This window comes from Macaca nemestrina, chromosome 8 (assembly GCF_043159975.1).
Source record: "Macaca nemestrina isolate mMacNem1 chromosome 8, mMacNem.hap1, whole genome shotgun sequence".
Taxonomy (NCBI): Eukaryota; Metazoa; Chordata; class Mammalia; order Primates; family Cercopithecidae; genus Macaca; species Macaca nemestrina.
Genome location: NC_092132.1, coordinates 120,830,193 through 120,852,942, shown reverse-complemented (window position 1 = coordinate 120,852,942; position 22,750 = coordinate 120,830,193). Strand labels below are relative to the sequence as shown.

General features: G+C 49.3%; 1 protein-coding gene and 1 long non-coding RNA gene across 3 annotated transcripts in view; one reads left to right on the top strand and one right to left on the bottom strand.

Annotated features, from left to right (window-relative positions):
• The window catches only part of LOC139355874 (uncharacterized), a 36,130-nt gene extending 29,867 nt beyond the window's left edge, over nt 1–6,263 (top strand). The window contains exon 3 of the long non-coding RNA XR_011607113.1: nt 6,085–6,263. This is a non-coding gene — a long non-coding RNA (uncharacterized lncRNA). The remainder of the gene's footprint in view (nt 1–6,084) is intronic.
• LOC105476631 (ring finger protein 122) lies at nt 1,409–21,006 on the bottom strand. 2 transcript variants are annotated; one of them, XM_071068407.1, is made up of 6 exons: nt 20,566–21,006; nt 12,573–12,729; nt 5,319–5,364; nt 5,018–5,059; nt 3,070–3,149; nt 1,409–2,516 (listed from the first exon to the last, which is right to left on the bottom strand). In XM_071068407.1, exons 1-6 carry the CDS (start codon nt 20,588–20,590, stop codon nt 2,402–2,404), a joined length of 465 nt encoding a protein of 154 aa, XP_070924508.1. In that variant the 5' UTR covers nt 20,591–21,006; the 3' UTR covers nt 1,409–2,401. The 2 variants fall into 2 exon arrangements, with proteins under 2 accessions (XP_070924508.1, XP_070924507.1); XM_071068406.1 differs by having other exon boundaries at nt 3,070–3,152; nt 20,566–21,004.
• Between the last annotated feature and the right edge of the window lie 1,744 nt (nt 21,007–22,750).

Genomic DNA, 22,750 nt, shown 5'->3' with positions numbered 1-22,750 from the left:
GGGCACACAGTACCATAAAGCATCACCATGCAACACTGCTAGAGGTGGCAGAGGTGGCAGCAATTGTCAGCAAGTAGCTAAGAAAAAATATGAGGCCTGGGCACAGTGGCTCACCCCTGTAATCCTAACACTTTGGGAGGCTGAGGTGGGCGGATCACTTGAGCCCAGGAGTTTGAGGCCAGCCTGGGCAACACAGTGAGACCCCATCTTTACAAAAAATACAAAACCCAACTGGGCATGGTATGTGTGCCTGTGGTCCCAGCTGCTTGGAGGCTGAGGTGGGAGGATTGCTTGAGCCTAGGAGTTTAAGGCCACAGTGAACCATGATTGTGCCACTGCACTCCAGCCTGGGTGACAGAGTGAAACCTTGTCTCAAAAAAAAAAAAAAAAAAAAAAAAAAAAAAAATTAAAGGCTGGGCACAGTGGCTCATGCCTGTAATCCCAGCACTTTGACAGGCCGAGGCAGGTGGATCACTTGATGCCAGAAGTTCAAGACCAGCCTGGCCAACATGGCTAAACCCTGTCTCTACTAAATACACAAAAAATTAGCTGGGTGTAGTGGCACATGCCTGTAGTCCCAGCTACTCACGAGGCTAAGGCAGGAGAATCACTTGAAGCCAGGAGGTGGAGGCTGCAGTGAGCCGGAATTGCACCACTGCACTCCAGAGATTGTCACCACAAAACAAACAAAAAAGAGAGCTCAAAGCCTGTATGGTAGCAATCTAGACCTTTTTAGTTGTGACTAGTTGTGTTAAGGGCACTGACAATTGCTTGAATTACAAGTAGAATTCTTAGTTTCAAGTCTTAGTTGATGGAATGCTGTGATTGAAAATATCGACTTCCTTTAAAAATATGCTAGAAATGAGACAGAGCCTGGTTTAGCAAGGTCTTAATGTACCTTAGTGTTAATCCTAACATATATTGTTCAGCTAATAATCGAAGATCGATTTTTGTTCTTAAGGATTAGGAACTTTTAGGCTGAGTGCAGTGGCTCACACCTGTAATCCTAGTACTGTGGGTGGCTGAGGTGGGAGGATTGCTTGAGGCAAGGAGTTAAAGACCAGCCTGGGCAACATAGGGAGACCTAGTCTCTACAAAAAATTTTAGAGAATTAGCCAGGCATGTGGCACACGCCTGTGGTCCCAGCTATTTGGGAAGTTAGGTGGGAGAATCACTTGAGCTGGGGAGGTTGCAGTGATCTGTGATCATGCCACTACGCTCCAGCCTCGATGACAGAGTGAGACCTTGCCTCAAAAAGATAAAGAAATTTAAAAAGGATCAGGAATGTGTGTGTGTGTGTGTGTGTATGCGTTTGATTTGGGTATGGAGAAGTGAGAAGAGGCAATTCGAGAACTTTTTTCCCTCTTTTGGCAGAAAAGGGCCAGGCAGCCACAACCACAAGCAAAAGTAGGTTAGAGAAACTTGTTATTAAATTTATTTTTCTTTAAATATGTAACTTTCTTCCACCCTCACCCACTCCAGGGAGGAACAGAAAATCCCCACCCCCTTCCATTCTGGGGATTTCGTATCTAAAGCCTGAGCGGTGAGGATGAAGTATAAAAATACTATTTACAAAGGGAAGGAGGTATCTGTTGCTTAACCATAGACACCCCCATCCCCACACCCCTTTTGATCCAAAAAAAAAAAAAAAAAAAGGCCCCTGGGAATCCATTTAAGCATAGAACTAGCCCTCCTCTAGAGGGGCCCGCAAACCTCAACAGAGAATAGGAAGCTCCGAGATTAACTGAGGAAGAGATTGAATGGATAGCACCGTGGGTCCTGGCAGGGGACGGGCCCTCTCTTACCCTGGAGTCAGCCGGCGCCGGCCAGCCTTTGTTTCCATAGGTCCCATGTAAACATCGACATTTTCCTTTAGGTCCCTGCTCTTCTGTTTCATACAGAGCCTCCCTCGCCTCCCGTGGAGGTGCTTGGTTCCCTGATCTTTCCTTCCTTCCCTTCTAACCTTCCTCTGGAAGGAGTGGGAAGGGGAGGGAAGGTTGTAGAGAGGGCAGAGCCCATCTCATCCCTTCTGGATCAGGGCAGCTCATCCTCCTAAGGGGAGCCTTGAAAGAGGATGTTCTCCATGTTCTTGATCGGGGTGAATGCCTCCCCCCATTACAGGGACAAGGCAGGTAGATAGTCCAGTACCGGGAGACAGTGGTCTTGATGGGAGAGGCCACCAGCATGGAGTAGCAGGGAAGAAGGCTTCAGGAGGCAGGAAGTGGGGGCACGTCTGGCACTGGTCTCGAACTGAGGGTGGAAACCCAGCCCTAGACCACCCTTCCCATCACCGGGAAAGTGATCATCATCACCCTACAGTCCTGTTGGTTGGAGCTGTGCAGAGGGACCAGGCATCCATGAGGCAAGAGGTCTTCTCCAGGTCTCGGTGTAGTGGCAGCACTCACACCAGTTCATCCAATAGAATCCCAATGTTCTGCGTGGCCTCTGAGGGCCCAGCAATGGGCTTGTTACACATGGGGCAGACACAGCGAACTTCCAGCCATTTCACCAGACACCTGGGAACCAATGAAGAACGGTAATCTCTAACAAGATAGACCACACTGCTCCAGTTGTCTCTCGAAACAAGAATATCCCGTGGTGGCTCACACCTGTAATCCTAGCACTTTGGGAGGCCGAGGCAGGTGTATCACCTGAGGTCAGGAGTTCGAGACCAGCCTGGCCAACATGGTGAAACCCCATCTATACTAAAAATACAAAAATTAGCCAGGCATGGTGATGGGCACCTGTAATCCCAGCTACGTGGGAGGCTGAGGCAGGAGAATTGCTTGATCCTGGGAGGCAGAGGTTGCAGTGAGCTGAGATTGCACCATTGCACTCCAGCCTAGGCAACAAGAGCAAAACTCCATCTCAAAAAAAAAAAAAAAGAAGAAGAAGAATATCCCTATCCCTGTCCCAACCTAATCCCCCTGGGCTTTGCTCTGTGTTCACGCAGGACCAGGGACATCACTGGCAAGGGGTAAATAGAAAGTGGCAGAGACTGGAAGGTTCCAGAAGATGATCCCTGATTATTTCTCCTTTGACAGGCACCCTAGACACATTCCCACTTACTTCCGGTGAAAGGCGTGTTGGCACGGGAGCACGCCTAACTCATCCTTTCCCTTGAAGTCTTCCAGACAGACTGCGCAGGTCTGCTGTACAGAGAAAGGAGCAGGCGTGTGAGGAAACTGGGGAAGCATCTCATTCATTCATCCCCAGACAAGAAAACTAAGCTCTAGCCCAGTCTGTTCTACGAGGCAGGGAAACTTTTTAGCCATCCTTTACAAAACTGTATTGATGGCATGGTAGTCATTAACCACATGTGGCTGTTTAAATTTAAATTAACCAAAATTAGATGAAATTATAAATTCAATCCCTCAGTTACACTCACCACATTTCAAGTGCTCAACAGCCACATGGTGCTAATGGTTTCCATATTGAATGGTGCGAATAAAGAACATTCTTATTATCACAGAAGTTTCCACTGCACTGGAAAGTACTGTCCTAGAGGAATGGTTTTCGGCCGGGCGCGGTGGCTCGCGCCTGTAATCCCAGCACTTCGAGAGGCCGAGGCGGGTGGATCATGAGGTCAGGAGATCGAGACCATACTGGTTAACATGGTGAAACCCTGTCTCTACTAAAAATACAAAAAATTAGCCGGGCATGGTGGCGGGAGCCTGTAGTCCCAGCTACTCGGGAGGCTGAGGCAGGAGAATGGCATGAACCTGGGAGACGGAGCTTGCAGTGAGCCGAGATCGCACCACTGCACTCCAGCCTGGGTGATAGAGCGAGACTCCATCTCAAAAAAAAAAAAAGAATGGTTTTCAATCCTTTCTTGCCCAACACATTTGGTGAGGTGGCACTTAATACCAACCAGAGGTAAGGGGGCATAGTATATGTGATCGGTTATGTTCTTTTTTTTTTTTTTTGAGATGGAGTTTCACTCTTCTTGCCCAGGCTGGAGTGCAACGATGCAATCTCGGCTCACCACAAACTCCACCTCCCAGGTTCAAGCAATTCTCCTGCCTCAGTCTCCCAAGCAGCTGGGGTTACAGGCATGCGCCACCACACCCAGCCAATTCTGTATTTTTAATATAGATGGGATTTCACCATGTTGGTCAGGCTGGTCTCGAACTCCTGACCTCAGGTGAGTCACCCACCTCGGCCTCCCAAAGTACTGGGATTATAGGCATGAGCCACCACGCCCAGCCCAGTGACAGTCCTTAAATCCAGACTTCCCACATCCCTTCATATTAACTCCCTTGATCTCAGTTGAATTATTCTCCGAGAGAAGGGCTTGGGAAACATCTGCACTTGCTGAGGCGTAACAGACAAAATGAGGCCATGTCTAGGCGGTCTCATGTTTAGTGGAACTGTGATCCTCCCCGCTCCCAGACAACCACAAACATGCTCAGAGCAGGAGTGTCTGTGGTCATGATCAGGAGCCTTGGGAAATGGGTTAGGTGACCTTAGAGGCATAGGTAGGAAAGGAATAGGATATAACTAATTCCTCAAGTCAGAGTTGAGGGGACTCAAAGAATTGGTGTATGGGTGGGAGTCTGGTGGGAGAGAAATGGGAGAGCCATGGGAATCAACACACTAGTCAGATCTAGTCTGTTAAGATGGAGTATACACAAAGGTAAAAGGACCTCATTTTCTATGGTAACAACCAGGACATAGGGGCTGAACATAGGGAAAGTTAGCTGAATTCTGTCTATGGCATGAAAGGGTGTGACCATCCTCCTGGTAAAAATTATGCAGTGTGGGATTTCTGGGGCCGTGAGGCACTACTTATCTAAACCCTTCTGTGACCCCTTCATGCCTTCTGCCTGAGGCTGTTCCAGATGTAATCAATTCCACATGTTAATTACTTGCTGAGATGTGTCTATTATTTGGCCAAAGGAGATACGAAAGCATGCACTAAGCAGTTTTCTGAAAAGCGTCCAGGCTGAGAGCTGGAGCGAGGTGTGGTCTGCCTCACCTGCGGGGGCCCTCCTGCACACTCTCCTGGCACACTTACCCCATACAATTGTAACTTCTTGGCATCACCTCTAAGCACCACCTGAAAAGAAAGAGGAGGCATGATGTCCGAAGATAAACCAACCACTGGGGCCAGCCGGGTAGTATCAACCAATGAAGGGAGTCCCCTGGACTGCCTGGGGCAAGCCAGACTTCAGACACTGAAGGGGGTTAGCCTCAGGGAGGCCCAGAGGTGAGGCCAGGGGGATTCCTGCCCAGGAGAGCCTGAGCCTACCCTCTTTGCCTCTTCCTATCAGGTCAGGCAGAGAAGGAAGCTTCTAGGGGAATACACAGCACTTTACCTCCTTATATCCGTATCGCTCACTCTGTGCCTGGTTCCGGAGTTTGCTGGGGGAAAGAGAAAAAAAATTGGAGAAAGCATGTTAAACAGAACGATTCAAAGCAGGAGAGGCTGGTTGGCTGCTTGGGCATTCTTCCGAGGGCAGGGAGGGGTGCTTGTCCCATACACACCACAGGGCATACTTTGGACCTATGCGGGCCAACAAGGGTTGATGAAGGACTAAGACTCTTACTCGGGTTTAACAGCCTCAAAATTCACCACCAGGTCTCATACACAGATTGGAGGACCCTCCAGCACAGCACCCCCAAATAGCTCATTCACTCACCCTGCCTTTTTCTGGTCGGCAAATTCCTTCAGTCACCCAAACTGTATAGAAATCAACACTGTGTTTACTGAGTGTGCAGCAGTTAGACAGATAAGCATAAAAGGGTTATTTCTGTTAAGCCAGGATAGCAGGATAAATAAGTCTCTGTTGACCCTGGGGAATTTTCCACACGGAGAACCTAAGTATTCTGGAACCAAAGCACACTCTTCCCTTCACTGTGCCAGACAACACAGACGATGCCTCCTTTGTTTTCTGCTTTTCATTTTAAGCTGGTGGCCTGCATACGGGCTGACTCTCAATGGCCAAAACATGGCATGCCATTTCTAATGGCAATAGCATAATGGTTATGAAGCACTTGCTATGTGTCGCTGGGACACTTAACATATTCATATATGTTCTAATGATTTCACACTCTAAGAGTGAGATACCTTCGCTTTTACAGGTAAGAAAAATAAAGCCTGGCTGGGTGCGGTGGCTCATGCCTGTAATCACAGCACTTTGGGAGGCCAAGGCAGGTGGATCACTTGAGGTCAGGAGTTCAAGACCAGTCTGGCCAACATGGTGAAACCCCATCTCTACTAAAAATACAAAATGAGCCGGGCGTGGTGGTGCATGCCTGTAATCCCAGCTACTCGGGAGACTGAGGCAGGAGAATAGCTTGAACCCGGGAGACGGAGGTTGCAGTGAGCTGAGACTGCGCCATTGCATTCCAGCCTGGTCAACAAGAGTGAAACTCTGTCTCAAAAAAAATAAAAAAAGAAAAAGAAAAATGAAGCTCAAAGAAGTGAATTTATTTGCCCAAACATCACAGAGCTAATTGGTAGCAGAGTCTGGATGTGAATCAAAGTTGGTGTGATGACAGAGTCCAAGCTCTTTACCATAAAATGTGGTCTGTTCCCCAATGAGGTGGAATACATCATAGTCCTGAGAATCTGATCTGGTCCTGGGACACACCCTACCTTTTATTAAGTTTACAACTCTGAATGGCTTGCCGTGTAAATGGCCGAGACCGTAATTATACACTGGCTTTGGTGCCATATTATTTTCAAGGAAGGGGTGGAGGATCTTCCATGCTGAACTCTGCGGGTAGCTTTAGAAGGCCTCCTGTATGTGGGTTGGGTGGGATGGCTCATGCCTGTAATCCCAGCATTTTGGGAGGCTGAGGTGGGCGGATTGCTTGAGCTCAGGAGTTTGAGACCAGCCTGGGCAACATGGCAAAACCCCATCTCTACAAAATATACAAAAATTCATAGGGCAATTCACACGGCATGGTGGCATGCACCTGTAATCCCAGCTAGCTGGGGGCTGAGGCATGAGAATCTCTTGAACCCAGGAGGCGAAGGTTGCAGTTAGCAGAGATCGCACCACTGCACTCCAGCCTGGATGACGAGCAAGACCCTGTCTCAAAAAAAAAAAAAAAAAAAAAAGCCTCCTGTATGTGTGCTATGGGGGAACCTTATGGGCCTTTTCCTGGTGATCACTTCTTAACACAGTCCTGGGTTATGTGGAAGGAAACATAGAAACCCAGCAAGCCAGGAGAAGCAGGAAACTTCAGTCTAAGGACCAAATCTAGCTCACTACTTGTTTTTGCAGGGTCCACAGGCTAAGAGTGGTTTTTATTCTTAAATGGCTGAAAACAGAAATAAAGAATAATGCCAAGTCAGGCAGATTGCTTGAGGCCAGGAGCTTTGAGGCCAGGAGCTTGAGACCAGCCTGGGTGATACACAGAGAACTTGTCTCTTCAAAAATAAATAAACAAAAGAAAATTAGCCGGGTATGGTGGTGCATGTCTGTAGTCCTGGCTACTTGTGGGGGCTGAGGCAGAAGGGTCACTTGAGCCCAAGAGTTCAGAGGTTACAATGAGCTAGGATTGTCCCCACTGAACTCCAGGCTGGACAACTGAGTGAGATGCTGTCAGAAAAAATTTTTTAAATACATAAACAAATGAGTGGATAGAGGGATGGCTGACCCAAGTCAAAAAAAGGGAGGCTCCAATCACAAAGAGCCCCAGTGGAAGGGGGTGTGGTGAGAAGCTGAAGCTGCTGCCTGGGTGATGGAAGAGGCAGAAGATGGGGGCAGAGCCAGGCCCGCAACACAGTGCAGGGCAGATAAGATCAGGCTGCCAGCCTCCTCCGTTGTTCCTGATGGGAAGTCAGGTGACCTGGCGAGGTTCATGCTCCTGGAGCCTCTTGAGAGTTCCAGTCCAAGTGGACTCATGCCACAGGCCTGGGCGCTAGGGCAGCACATCCACCATCCCCTCCCTTCCCCCTTCTCCCAACAATATCCTTTCTGCTTAATGCAGGGCTGGGCTAAAGGCCTAAGCAAGGCTCCCACTGTCCCATCCTTCACTTTGCAGATAGCTTCTTGGTCCAGAAAAGGTCTTTGTACATACACATGTGTCTCTGTCCCAATTTCCAAATGAGCAGGGCAGGACATACCCAACGCTTAGGTGGCTACTGTTGTTTGACTGACACTGGGTTCAGCTGAGGTGGAAAGGAAGTGTTCCCATGGACAGGGAGCTCAGAGCCGCCTTGAGGGAGAAAGACACTGTTGCTCTGTTATGAGGTACGTGCAGAGTAAGTAAGGAAGTGGTGAAAAGCCTGTGTTTTTAACTGTCTGGGGAATGAGGGACTGCTATGCATCTTTGAGGCACTAATGTCTCACCTGCAACGTGGCTATACTTATGTAGTAGACGCTGTCTTTTTCTGTTTTCTGTACCCCAGGCACCTAGAATACCACTTCTCCACCCCTCATGCCTCTTGTCTGGCTGAATCCTTTAGTGGTTTTGCCCAGGGATCCTCCAAAACTCAGAACAGGGAAGCTTCAGAGCTGCCACCTCATCCTGCATGTAGATTTCAGCTCAGAAAGAATGAGATCATGATGAAATGTGGCCGAAAAGCTTGCAAGGAAAATAGAGTAAAAAGCAAAAACCCTGGGCAATCCCAGCTGGGGGCCTAGTACCAACCAGTCTGGACAGGTGGCCTTCTCAGCTGTTGGGTGAGCACAGCAACTAAAAATACCCTGATTTCAATGAGACCATTTCTAGCCGCTGCCAGTGGCTCTCCCTTTCCTCTTTTCCCTTTTAGAACAAACAATGCATCCAGGTCCTGAAAATAATGTTTCCCTTCCTGCCTATTTGTACTTCCCCGGCCCCTCCATTCCTGTGTAGGGCAGAGGTCAGCTCTGAGAGAGGGGGAAGAATGAGCGAGGGGCTGGCCTCGGCTGCTGAGCTCACCAGGTCAGGAGCAGTGGGGCCTATTTTGGCTGAGGAGGAAACCGAGAAGCAGGGAGAGGAAGTGGTGGTTTCTGCGCCTGTGTGTCTTTCTATATATAGACATTCACAGGCTACCACGTACCAGTGAGCCTCTGGGACTGTGAAACTTCAGGGTCAGCAGGCTTCAGGCAGGCTACAGAACAGGGCAGGGTGACGCAGGAGCAGATTACTGAAGGAACAGGTGGTGCTGAGTAGCACCACAGTGGGGGCAGCTTTTAGCATCATGTGGTTACTGTTCTGTTTTGTGTGTGTGTGGTTTTTTTTTTTTTAGTTTCACTCTTGTTGCCCAGGCTGGAGTGCAATGGCATGATCTTAGCTCACTGCAACCTCCACTTCCCGGGTTCAAGCGATTCTCCTGCCTCAGCCTCCCAAGTAGCTGGGATTATAGGCGCCTGCCACCGCAGCCAGCTAATTTTTGTATTTTTAGTACAGACGGGGTTTCACCATGTTGGTCAGGCCAGTCTCAAACTCCTGACCTCAGGTGATCCACCTGCCTCAGCCTCCCAAAATGCTGGGATTACAGGCGTGAGCCACCATGCCCGGCCCTGTTCTGTTCTTTGACTATAGCCAAAGAAAAAGAAATCAGCAATCCACAGCTCTCCAGCCTGTCCTTCTGCGAGAACTGACCCTGACCTGCAAGAGGGTGGCTGTGGAGCCTACAGCAACTCCTCTACTTCAAGGAATACGACTCAAAAGGCAAACACTTGGAAGGACTCAGCAAGACCCTAGCTCACCGCTACCAGACTTGTCCACCTCTGTGTCTTCCTCTGTGTATCACCTTGGGCAGATCCTAAACTGTCTGGGCATGAAGTTCCTCATTTATAAAGTGGGCTAATACCCAAACTGAGGATTAAGTGAGCTAAATGGTTTATAAAATGGTGACCACAATGCCTGGCCTATGGAAAGTCCTTGGTACAGAGTGGCTAACGGCCAGGCACTGTGGCTCACGCCTGTAATCCCAGCACTTTGGGAGGCTGAGGCAGGCAGATGGCTTGAACTCAGGAGTTTGAGATCACGTTGGGTGACGTGGTGAAACCTCATCGCTACAAAAAAAAATCAAAAAATGATCTACAAAAAATGAAAACGTTAGTCGGGCATGGTGGCTCACGCCTGTACTTGGGAGACTGAGTTGGGAGGATGGCTTGGGCCCGGGAGGTGGAGGTTGCAGTGGGCCGAGATCTCACAACTGTGCTCCAGCCTGAGCGACAGAGCAAGACCTTGTCTCAAAAAAAAAAAAAAAAAGAGAAAACCTAAGGTCGCACCTATTATTGGTTGATTTAGGAAATGAACCCTGGTCACCCACTTCCTAGCCCACAGTAGTTTTCTCTAGGTCATTTTTTTAGAGATGGAGTTTTGTTCCCCAGGCTGGTTTCAAACTCCTGGACTCAAGTGACTCTCCTGACTTGACCTCCCAAAGTGCTACAATTACAGGCAAGGGCATGGTGCCTGGCCTAGATGGTCTCTTGAAGCCCTTTGCTGCTTGGCATATGTATGCCTCTGTGTGTGCGTGTGTGGTGGGCAAGGAGAGCAGGGAGGAAAGGGAACAAACAGAGTTGGTTTTACAAACCCCTGTCAGCCTCATCATAAAGAAATCTTTGGTATTTGGTATATCTTCATCCTCTGTCTCCAGGATTTACGTGTGAATTGCTTAACATGGGGGTGCAGGAGTCGGGAGGCTGGTGGTCGGGAAGAATTTGAGGAAAAAAACAGCCTTCAGGAAAGGGGAGGAGACACGAAGAGAGAAGAGATACCAGAAATCTACCCTTACCTCCACTTAATGGTTAGATGTAATCTTCAGACCCAATTGTACAAGAGGGAAGATAAACCAGTATCTGCTCTGCATAGATTTTTACATGGAAAATTCCAGTTTCAGGGACCTATGTGAAAAGTTCTGAGAAAGAACAGGTCCAAGGTAGCACCTGGGAGTGGTGGGGAGATGTGCCTGACGGCACTTCCCCTTCTTAGAGGGAGCTCTTCCAGCCTTGGGGAAGATGGACTAGTACCTGCCTCTCTTGTAGCTGCCTTCCAGCAAAGCACTCAAACCCAGACGGGCATTTTAGGAATAAAGCCAGCAAAGCCTTTTCCTTAATCTTAATTTAATCTTCTTAAATTATTTGACCCGTCACCAGCCCAGACCCCAGCTGATGTCTACCCAAGCATCTGGTAATGTGTGGGTGGCGGGGGAGACAGCTGACGGCCACAATGGCCCTAAAGACTACTACCATGCCCTACTGGCCAGGGATGTTCAATATTCTCCAAGGCACAGAAGAGTCCCACACAATGAGGAATTGTCAATGCCAACAGTAAACCCCAGTCAGAAACACTACTACTTTGATTCCCATTCGAAATACCAGTCATGCTCAACATTTTTTATAGAAAACAGCCACCAGAGGCTAAGCACGAGGGTTCATGCCTGTAATCCCAGCACTTTAGGAGGCCGAGGCGGGTAGATGACTTGGACTTGAGGTCAGGAGTTTGAGACAAGACTGGCCAATATGGCAAAACCCCGTCTCTACTAAAAATAAAAATTAGCTAGGCATGCACCCGTAATTCCAGCTCTTAGGGAGGCTGAGGCAGGAGAATCGCTTTAACCCAGGAGGTAGGGGTTGCAGTGAGCCAAGACTGTGCCACTGCACTCCAGCCTGGGTGATGAAGTGAGACACCATCTCAAAAAAAAAAAAAAAAAAAAAAAAAACCAGCCACCAGTTCCCAAGTCCTTCAGCAGGAGACAGAAAAAGCGTTCCTGGAGGGTGAAGAGCCCTGCCAAACTCCAGGTCTTCCTCTGGATCCCTAAGCAATTAAGAACAAATGATAGTTCTTTAGGTTTGTTTTGGTTTTATTTTTTTCCACTCTCAAAAATAAGAGCTTATAAGGCAGAATAAGCAAGTAGCTCTGGCTGGGTGTGGTGGCTCACTCCTGTCATCTCAGCACTTTGGGAGGCTGAGGTGGGTGGATCACTTGAGGTCAGGAGTTCGAGACCAGCCTGGTCAACATGGTGAAACCCCATCTCTACTAAAAATACAAAAATTAGCCAGACATGATGGCGTGTGCCTGTAATCCCAGCTACTTGGGAGGCTGAGGCAGGAGAATTGCTTGAACCCGGGAGTTGGAGGTTGCGGTAAGCTGAGATCATACTACTGCACTCCAGCCTGAGCATCTCAAAAAAACAAAACAAAACAAAAACCAAGTAGCTCTCTAGACACTGGCTTGCTTCCTAATATTAGTATCTGGAGGGCTAACAACAGGTCCCAGGAGGGCAAAGGAACATGATGCTGGCATAACTGATGCCCACCTGTTCCTGACCACCCAAAGGGCATGAGTAGGAATAGAGACAGACGGACAAGGAAAGGACTGCTAACTTTATGACTCAGTCACACAGAAATTCTAGGCAACCTTAGAATAACTGGCGAGGTGGTGGGATGCAGCCCAACCCGTGGTGACCTTATATGCTCAGGAACAACTTGATAGGCTGATGTAAATAGAAACACCAGACCCTCAGGGGCCTAGAGAAAAGCAGGCTCAGCCATGTCCTCAAAGCGGTGCCTCCAGTATAAGACTGGTGACTCTGCTGTGGGATCCTCGCTCAGCTTACCCCACAGTCCTGGTCTCCTCCCTCCTGCTGGACTCCCACCCCGCTTAGCCAGGGATCCACGTACCTGATAAAATAGCAGCAGAAGATAAGGCTGAGCATGAACACAAAAATGCCCGTGCCGAAGATAACCATATAGATATTGAGCGGAAGGTCTTGGAAACTGATGGGTGGCATGGAGCAGGACTTGTTGGTGCTAACCAGTCCCAGGCCACAGAAACACCCTGCAAAGGGAGAGGAAAAAAAAAATCATTAGGGCTGGAAATTTACTGCTGGGCTGATGGCACTGTGTCAGCAGGATAGAAATAATTGGCAGGCTCTGCGCACCTAAGCCTCAGATTCAGTGGCTCCAGTTTTATATCCTAGTTCTAACACTTACTAGCTATGTAATCTTGAGTAAATCTGATCTACAAAATTGAATACTATCCAAAATACTTAAAACAATATCCCCATCTAAGAAATAATAAATTCAGGCAAGCTGGGTGCAATGGCTCACGCCTGTAATCCCAGTACTTTGGAGAGGCTGAGGCAGGTGATCTCTCGAGGCCAAGACTTCAAGACCAGCCTGGGCAACACACAAGACCCCATCTCTACAAAAAATAATAGAAAAATTAGCTGGGCATGGTAGCGCATGTACTACCATGTAGTCCCAGCTACTCAGGAAGCTGAGGTGGGAGGATCACTTGAGCCCAGGAGTACAAGGCTGCAATGATCGGTGATTACACCACTGCACACCAGCCTGGGTGACAGCGTGAGACCCAATCTCTATTAAAAAAAAAAAAAAAAGAATTTAGGCAAGAGCAGAAACTGGAGAACTTAATTCTATCAGGTCAGAACCCATATAGCCTTAGCTGAGAAATTATTATTTGGGTTCTAACTCCCCGCTCCCTAGCTAGCCATATGACCTTTAAGAAGTTACCTCTAAGCTTCACTTTGTTATATAAAAACAAGCAAAATAGAGAGAGGACTAAAAATGAGTGTGTAAGAAATATGCTTTGTCAATTGCAAAGGACAATTGCAAAGGTCATTTGTCATTATTAAGCCACCTGCTCCAGAAGACAAGCTGTGCCAGGACTAGAATAGAAATTGTTCACTCCAAGTCCTGGGCCAGCATTCCAGAAAGTGGCGATGGGGGTGGGGAGGAGGTTGCAACTTCCCTTACTGTGGTCACCTTCCCTCTTTCTACTCAAAGCCTCAATGTGCGGTCCCAATGGCAACAGCATCCTCTGGGAGCTTTTTAGAAACGTACACTCTCGGGTCCATCCCGGCCTACATGAATCAGGACCTATGCTTTTTTTTTTTTGAAACAGAGTCTCGCTCTGCTGCCCAGGCTGGAGGGCAGTGGTGCGATCTCGGCTCACTGCAACCCCTGCCTCCCAGGTTCAAGAATCCTAGATTCTCCCGCCTCAGCCTCCCGAGTAGCTGGGATTATAGGCGCATGCCACCATGCCTGGCTAATTTTTGAATTTTTAGTAGAGATGGGGTTTCACCATGTTGCCCAGGCTGGTCTTGAACTCTTGACCTCAGGCGATCCACCCACCTTGGACTCCCAAGGTGCTGGGATTACAGGCATGTGCCACGGCACTCAGCCAGGACCTACGTTTTAACAAGCTCCTCAGGTGATTCCCCTGCACATTCAGTTTGAAAAGCACTGGCCAGCCACTAGATGCGTCCCTTCTCACAGGACTCAGGGATAAATACTGACTGGCCTACCCATCATGATAGTCACTTCTCCCTTTCCCCCTTGCCAGTATTTTATGTTCAGGTGGGTATGTGACCAGGTTCTGAGCAAAGAAACAAAGAGATCTGCTGGAAAAGGAACTTCGTTTGTTTTTGGAGACGAGGTCTCACTCTGTCCCTGCAGGCTGGAGCTCAGAGGTATAAACATGCCTCACTGTAGCCTCCAAGTCCTGGCCTCAACGAGATTCTCCTGCCTCAGCCCCACAAAGTGCTGGGACTATAGGCATGAACCTATAGTCATAGCGGGGGGCCGGGTGGGATCATGTCTCTCAGAGACACCTAGAATTGTGATAGCCAAGCTATAGCTGGAAAGAGAGCAGCCCAGTAGAAAGTCAAATGATTACAGGCGTGGTGGCTGGTGGCTCACGCCTGTAATCCCAGTACTTTGGGAGCCCGAGGCGGGTGGATGGCTTGAGGTCAGGAGTTTGAGATCAGCCTGGCCAACATGGTGAAACCCCATCTCTATTAAAAAATTAGCTGGGCATGGTTGCACACATCTGTAATCCCAGCTAATCCGGAGGCTGAGGCAGGAGAATCACTTGAACCTGGGAGGCAGAGGATGCAAGCGAGCCGACATCATGCCACTGTACTTCAGCCTGGGAGACAGGGAAAGACTCCATCTAAAAAAAAAAAAAAAGTAAAGTAAAATGGCTGAGGATGGCAGAAGGGAAAGGGAAAGAGAGGAGTCCTTGATGAATGAGAGAGCTGGAATTTGCTGTCCATTGCTACATCCTAAGCATATTCTCATGCTATCAATTTAATCTTTGTACTGCCACAGTAAAGGTTACTTCCCCCACCAATGGGAAAAAGACTCAATCATTTAGTAACCTGCCCACAGTCAAATAGCTAGGAAAGCCCAGCTCCAAAGCGTTCTCTGTACCCAGGCCTTGGGTTCCAGGCACTTTCCTGACATCTTGGAGCCAGATGCATTCACATGCCACAGAATTCTATACGCTAACGACCAGTGCTACCACAACTCAGCAGAACGCTGGCTTGAAAGACTGGAAGCCAACTTGGACATCAGTCCTCTTCATCCCTTACTGGTGAGTATACAACGAGCCTCCATTCAAACCTCTTTCAGACTGTGTCCAATTCTACTGCCACAGCCCTATTGCAAACACTCATCACCTCCTACTGTTTCCTAGTTGATGTCATCCCTGTTTCTAGTTCCTTCTCTCATTTACCCCACACGCCTGACACATCCTCCTAGTTGCTTTTTTTTTTCTTCTTCATTTTTTCTTTGGAAAGAGTCTTGCACTGTATCACCCAGGCTAGAGTGCAGTGGCACTATCTTGGCTCACTGTAACCTCCGCCTCCTGGGTTCAAGCAATCCTTCTACCTCAGCCTCCTGAGTAGCTAGGACTACAGGTGTACACCACCACACCTGGCTAGTTTTTGTATTTTTAGTAGAGACTGGGTTTCACCATGTTGTACAGGCTAGTCTTGAATACCTGACCTCAAGTGATCCACTCGTCTTGGCCTCCCAAGAAAGTGCTGGGATTACAGTGCATGAGCCACTGTGCCCCGCCCCCTCCTAGTCGTTTTGATCTTGTATTTTCCAAACTCATGACTGGCTTCAAGTCCTCCTAAAACATTCACCCTGTCCCTTCACAACTTCCTACTTAAAAGTTCTCAAATACTATCCCACGTGGGTCAGTCTTTTTCACTATTTCTTGTCCCACCTTGTCCTTACCTGCTTCCCTTTGTTCACACAGCTTTCCCTGCCTGAAACGCTCTCTCTGAGGCCCATCAAGCCTGTGATAGTCCAATAACCTCTCTTCCTTGAACTCTACAGCACTCATGACCTCCATCATTTGTTCTGGCCCCTGCTCACTCAGTAACTGTCTTACATCATTCAGTTACTGTAACTCAAATGTGCACTAATCATTGATTATATGATAAGTACTATTATAAGAAAGCAGAGACTGGGTGTGGTGGCTCACACCTGTAACTCCTGCACTTTGGGAGGCTGAGGCAGGAGGACCGCATGAGGCCAGAAGTTCAAGACTAACCTAGGCAACACAGTAAGACCCCACCTCTACAAATAATAATAATGATAAATTAGCTGAGTGTAGTGGTAAGTGCCTGTAATCCCAGCTACTCGGGAGGCTGAGATGGGAGAATCACTCGAGTCTGAAAGGTCGAGGCTGCAGTGAGCCACGATTGCACCATTGCACTTAGCATGGGCCATAGAGTAAGACCTTGTCTCAAAAAAAAAAAAAGAAAAAAAAAGGACAGAAGAATGATTAGATGATCTTACCACATAGGAAAAAAAGACACAAAGATTTTCACCATAGAAAGTGAGGCTCAGGCCAGGCGTGGTGGCTCACGCCTGTAATCACAGCACTTTGGGAGGCCGAGGTGGGCAGGTCACCTGAGGTCGGGAGTTCGAGACCAACCTGGCTAATATTGTGAAACCCTATCTCTACTAAAATACAAAAATTAGCTGGGTGTGGTGTCTGGCGTCCGTAATCGCAACTACTCGGGAGGCTGAGGCAGGAGAACTGCTTCAACCTGGGAAGCGAAGGTTGCAGTAAGCCAAGATCGTGCCACTGCACTCTAGTCTGGGCAACAGAGACTCCCATCTCAAAAAAAAAAAAAAAAAAAAAAAAAAAACCTGGGCATGGTGGTGCACGCCTGTAGTCCCAGCTACTTGAGAGGCTGAGGCAGGAGAATCAGTTGAACCTGGGAGGCAGAGGCTGCAGTGAGCTGAGATTGTACCACTGCACCCCACGCTGGGCGACAGAGCGAGACTCCATCTCAAGAAAAATAAAAAAAAGCCTGAACCTCCTAGGTTTGCTGACTCCAACTTGGACTTTTGTATATTCTCCAGTGTCTGGACTAGCCTAGAGTTTGGCTTGTTCTCAATAACTAGTTAACAGATAAATAATTCCCCATTTGCTTAAAATAACCTGGTTCCCTTGGCAAAACCTCCCACTTCAAAGCAGCAGGACTGATGTTTGGGAAAACTGCCCAGAAACTGCCCTCCGCTAATGGATCACCAGTCAACCAGCGAGTATGATTGAGGGCTTGCTTTATGCACTGACCTACACATTGTGGGAAAACAGAAAGTAAAAGTTCTTGTTCTGAAAGACTTTTTGATTAAGTTGAAATGAAAGAAATAATTAGCTACTAAACTTTGCTGTGCCCAACAGGAAGTCCCTTGTGTCTAGGCTCCAGCAGCGGTTAGAGAGAAAATGGTTTTCACCACCACTCCCACCCAAATATTTACTTTCTGTGGGTCAAAGAAGAACAATTTTCCATGAGGACATCATGGCAGACTGGCTAGAGTGACAAACTTCAGTCTATGCTGGAAAAGGGCCTTAGGACTTCCCTTCCAACGAGACCTGGTGCTCCCAGCTGTCTTCTCACCTCCTTCCTCAGCAGTATTTGATGTTACAAGACGGTCTAAACCCCTATCTGCCTTAGTTCTTCCAGGCACCATTTATGAGCTGAAACCTCCTTTGGTTTCCAGTTCTGAGAACTTGCAGAACCTGGTCAGAGCTATTACAGAGGATATCTGTGCACTCCACAAGCACGATGGCCCCCCATAAGTCTTCTGATCAGTTTATCCCCACCATCTTATCCCGTCTGATAAAGGCTTCCACTTTATCTCCCCACTGATTGAATCAGTGAGCTTGGTATTTTACATGTTAAAGAGGTTGGTGGGAAGAGCGTAGTCAAGAGGAGATGGTTCATTTGCTTGTGTTACTATTAAAGAAACGGCAAAATAGTCTCTTGGTCAAAAGCTGACATTGCAGTAAGGTTTTTCTTTAAAACTATATAAGGACAGAGAATACCAGCCCCAGAAAAGAGGGACTCCAGGTAGTTTCTGAAGGCGTGGGGGAGGGGTTGCTTCTTCACTGGAGTCAAAGGACAGGATCTCTCAGTCACTTTTCTAAGAAGTGCAAAGAGGGCCAGACGAGGTGGCTCCTGCATGTAATTCTGGCATTTTGAGAGTCTGGTGTGAGGATTGCTTGAGCCCAGGAGCTAAAGACCAGCATAGGCAATGTAGTGAAACCCTATCAGTAAAAGTAAATTAATTAATTAAAAATTAGCCAGTAGCCAGGTGTGGTGGCGCACACCTATGGTCACAGCTATGCTGGAAGGCTAAGGCAGGAAGATCCCCTGAGCCTGGGAGTGGCAGGCTGCAGTGAGCCATGATCATGCCACTGCACTCCAGCATGGTTGTCGGAGTGAGACCTTCTCTCAAAAAACATTAAAATGGGCTGGGCACGGTGGCTCATACCTGTAACCCCAGCACTTTGGGAGGCTGAGGCGGGTAGATCACCTGAGGTCAAAAGTTCAAGACCAGCCTGACCAACATGGAGAAATCCCGTCTCTACTAAAAATACAAAATTAGCCGGCTGTGGTGGTACACGCCTGTAATCCCAGCTACTCGGGAAGCTGAGGCAGGAGAATCACTTGAACCTGGGAGGTGGAGGTTGTGGTGAACGGAGATCGAACCATTGCACTCCAGCCTGGACAACAAGAGTGAAACTCCATCTCAAGAAAAAAAAAAAAAAAAAAAAGCAGCAAGTCTAAAATCTGATATGAAAGGGGGCTGCCCAGAAAGGGCAGTGTTACTAACAGCTGCCTCGTTTCTCCCTAAGTCTCTGTTCCATTGTCTCCGCCAACCTATGAAAGCGTTGACATCAGAATGTCTCATCTCATCTGGCAGGCTGGGAGCAGGAATGACGTCAGACAAGGGCTGGCCAAGAAAGACCAGGGGATCTGGGAACTGCTTCTCTTTCCCAGCCAACGGGAATCTTTCCCAGATGCTAGGATGCACGGGCCTTTCTCAACCCCCATCCTCTGCCCCCTCTCCCACAAAACCGCCTATCACATACGGCTTGGTTCATTTTCAGGAAATGAGATCTGATCAGCAAAAGAAGGAAGGCGGGGTAGGGGGACGTGGGGTATACATGCTACCCAAACCATGCCTTAAAACAAAGCCTCTTGACATAATTAATCCAAGATCTGGCAGAAGTACTCTCAAGAATGATTTTTTTTCCCCTTGTAACTAGCTCGCTTGCCATACTGAGAGATAAGACCAGCTGCTTCCCATCTCTCTCTCCCAGAAACTCTCCAAGCATCGGAACAACGTGGTCAAGAGTGGGACCCCAGGGAGGCTGGAGGGGGTGGGGTGGGGGGCGATTAGTATCCAAGGTTTTGAAGTGTCCCGCTCGGAAACACCTACATTTGGGTAGCTGGCTGAGGAATCAGACTCCAGCCTAACCCAGCATCACCTGAACCTCCAAAAAGCCTCAGGTGAAATGAACTAACTTAGAAGCGTCACCCAGGCCTGGGGAGAAATGGGGCGAGGGGTTGTCGGGTCTGGAGGTGCGGCCTTCACTTGGGCTCAGGAGCAGACACCCCAATCCGGCTTTGGGGCCAGAAAGCACGGCTCCCGCCAGGCCAGCCTGGCATCCCAGGGACAGCCGGGAGCGGAGCTCTCTGCAAGGGTTTATCAACTCAGGAAAACGGCTTTTTTTTTTTTTAAATGTAGTTTCATTCTTGTTGCCCAGGCTGGAGTGTAATGGCACGATCCTGGCTCACTGCAACCTCCACCTCCGGGGTTCAAGCGATTCTCCTGCCTCAGCCTCCCAAGGGATTACAGGCATGCGCTACCACGCCCAGCTAATTTTGTATTTTTAGTAGCGACGGAGTTTCTACATGTTGGTTAGGCTGGTCTCGAACTCCGACCTCAGGTGATCCGCCCGCCTCGGCCTCCCAAAGTGCTGGGATTACGGGCGTGAGCCACCGCGCCCGGCCGAAAGCGACTCTTTAATTCAGTCTTCCACAGGCACTAAGCCACGCCAGCAGCCCATGGGAAACTAACAAAGCCAGAGGAAGCCACCCCCGCGCCCCGTCCCGCACGCTGCACGGTATACATATTTACAATAGCCTGCAAAGTTTCAGGCCGGGAACTTGAGCTCCCTCTAGGAGATCCCAGCCCGAGCGCGGATTTAATTCTCCTCCAACAACCACAACAAAGAACAGAGTTTGAGCGCACAAAGGCAGGGGATGGGGGTAGAAGAGCGGGGCCGCCACACAAAGGCCGGGAACCCCTCGGCTCCCACGCCCCTGGCCCGCCGCCCGTCCGGAGGCCCCTTCCAGGCCCTGGAGTGAAACCTGGATAGTTTCAAATTCCGCGCTGTGCAGAACAGAGTGGGACGCCAGGACGCCTTCTCGACCGTCCCATTTCAGGAGAAACTTGGTTCCCGAGGGAGGACCAGCGCGCTGCTGTCCGACCTTGCGCCTCGCGCCGCGGCTTCCACCAGCCCCACGTAGGCTGGGCCCTCGCCCTGGGGACTCACCGTTACACCACTGGAATGGGTGCATCAATGAAGTCGCGGTTGGCTTCCTAGGGCGAACGGACGCAGGCGGGGTGCCAGGAAGGCGGGGTGGGAGCACTAGTGGCGCGAGGGGCCGCAGGCGGGGTCGGGGCAGCGCGCTGCAGCCGCCCTGCTGGAGAAGTCGAACTCCCTCCGGAGTGGGGGGCTTTGGCGAGGCCGGTGTTCAGCCCAACAAAGAGGGACGAGGAGGAAACAAAGTCCCGCGGAGCAGAGTCGCACGGAGCGCACGCGCCAAGGGCCCCTGGCTGGGGGAATGTGGGGCACCGCGGGGCGGGGGTGCCCGGGCGGCAGAAGCCCTCGGCCGGGGGAGGAGGGAAAACCTTTGCCGGAGGTACAGCTCGGGTTCAGTAGCGCGGAGGTGAGCTGGCTGGGGTTCCGAAACTGACACCCGGCGGTGCACACCCCCTCCCTTTTACTGCTCCCACCAGCCCCCCCAGGAAAACTCCGCCCCTTGTTCGTCACCCGCCCTCCGACCAATCGGAGCCTTTCTCCTGCCCCCGGCTATTATTTGCAGGCCCGCCCTCCCTTCCCTGGAAGCCGGGAGGATCTTCGCACGGTGGGTCCCTCCCACTTCGTCTTGCCAGGCTTGGGGCAACTTCCGTCTGCACAGAAGGGAGCTGCGACGTGCGATGCCCCGGGGTGGGGGCCCGCCTTCTGCCCAGGGACACCAAAGCAAAGGAACAATTACTGACACGTTGTTTTCCGCCTACAGATCTGTTATTTATTTACTTAGGTATTTGGAGGCAGAGTCTCCCTCTATCGCCCAGGCTGGAGTGCAGCTGCACGATCTCAGCTCACTGCAACCTCCGCCTCTCGGGTTCAGGTGATTCTCCTGCCTCAGCCTCCGGAGTAGCTGGGATTACAGGCGCTCACCACCATGCCCAGATAATTTTTGTATTTTTAGTAGCGACGGACGGGGTTTCGCCATGTTGGACAGGCTGTTCTCGAACTCCTGGCCTCAAGTGATCCTCCTGCTTCAGCCTCCCAAAGTGCTGGGATTAGAGGCCTGAACCACCGCGCCCGGCCCTCTTTTTCTTTTTTGAGTTACAGTCTTGCTCTGTCACTCAGCTGGAGGGCAGTGGCGCAATCATAGCTCACTGCAGCCTCCAACTTCTGGGCCCAAGCAGTCCTGCCACCTTAGCCTCCCAAAAGAACCTGGGACCGCAGGTGCCTGCCACCAAGCCCAGCCACTTTTTAATTGTTTTGTATAGATGAGTGGTCTCACTGTGCTGCTGAGGCTGGTCTCAAGTGATTCTCCCGCCTGAGCCTCCCAGATTGCTGGGATGATAGGCATGAGCCGTGGCGCCCAGGACATTTCATTTCTTAATTAGATAATTACAAAAGCTTCCTAACTGGCCATTCTGATTCTAGTCTATAGCTCAGACTTTAGAGCCTACAAGAATCACTCCTACCTTTGAGATGTAACGTGCGGATTCTCAGGCCTTGAGCCCAGAGATTCTGATTCAATAAAGGGTGGACTCAGAAATTTTCATTTTAATGTGCCTTGTCTTCCCCACCCCTCAGATTCTCATGCGTCTATTGAAAGAAACAGTGCTCTGATTTCACTCTCAAGTTCATCCCTTCCGGTCACAGTTATCTTTCTAAAATGTAAATCTGAACATTTCTTTGCTTAATAACATTTGTTGGTCTCCAGTGTTTACAGAATAAAATTCTGTAAACTAGAGTGTGATATTCAAAGTGTTTCAGTCTAGACTCACTCCTATAATCTCAAAACTTTGGGAGGCTGAGGTAGACGGTTTGCTTGAGCTCAAGAGTTTGAGACCATTCTGGGCAACATGGTGAAGCCACATGTATAAAAAACACAAAAATTAGCTGGGACTGGTGGTGCGCACCTGCGGTCCCAGCTACTCTGGTGGCTGAGGTGGGAGAATCATTGGAGTTCAAGAAGTTGAGGATGCAGCTGCAGTGAGCTGTGACGGTGCCACTGCACTCCAGCCTGGGCGACAGAACGAGACTACTGTTTCAAACAAAAAAAAAATTTAAATAAAGTGTTTCAGTCTAGCCTTATTTGTTTCAGTCTTCCTCATACTCAAATACTCCCTTTCAGCACACACTATTCATCAGCCTTGTTGTTACTCTTCCTTGAACATAGTCTGTGTATATTCTTTCTGTTTTGTTGTTTTTA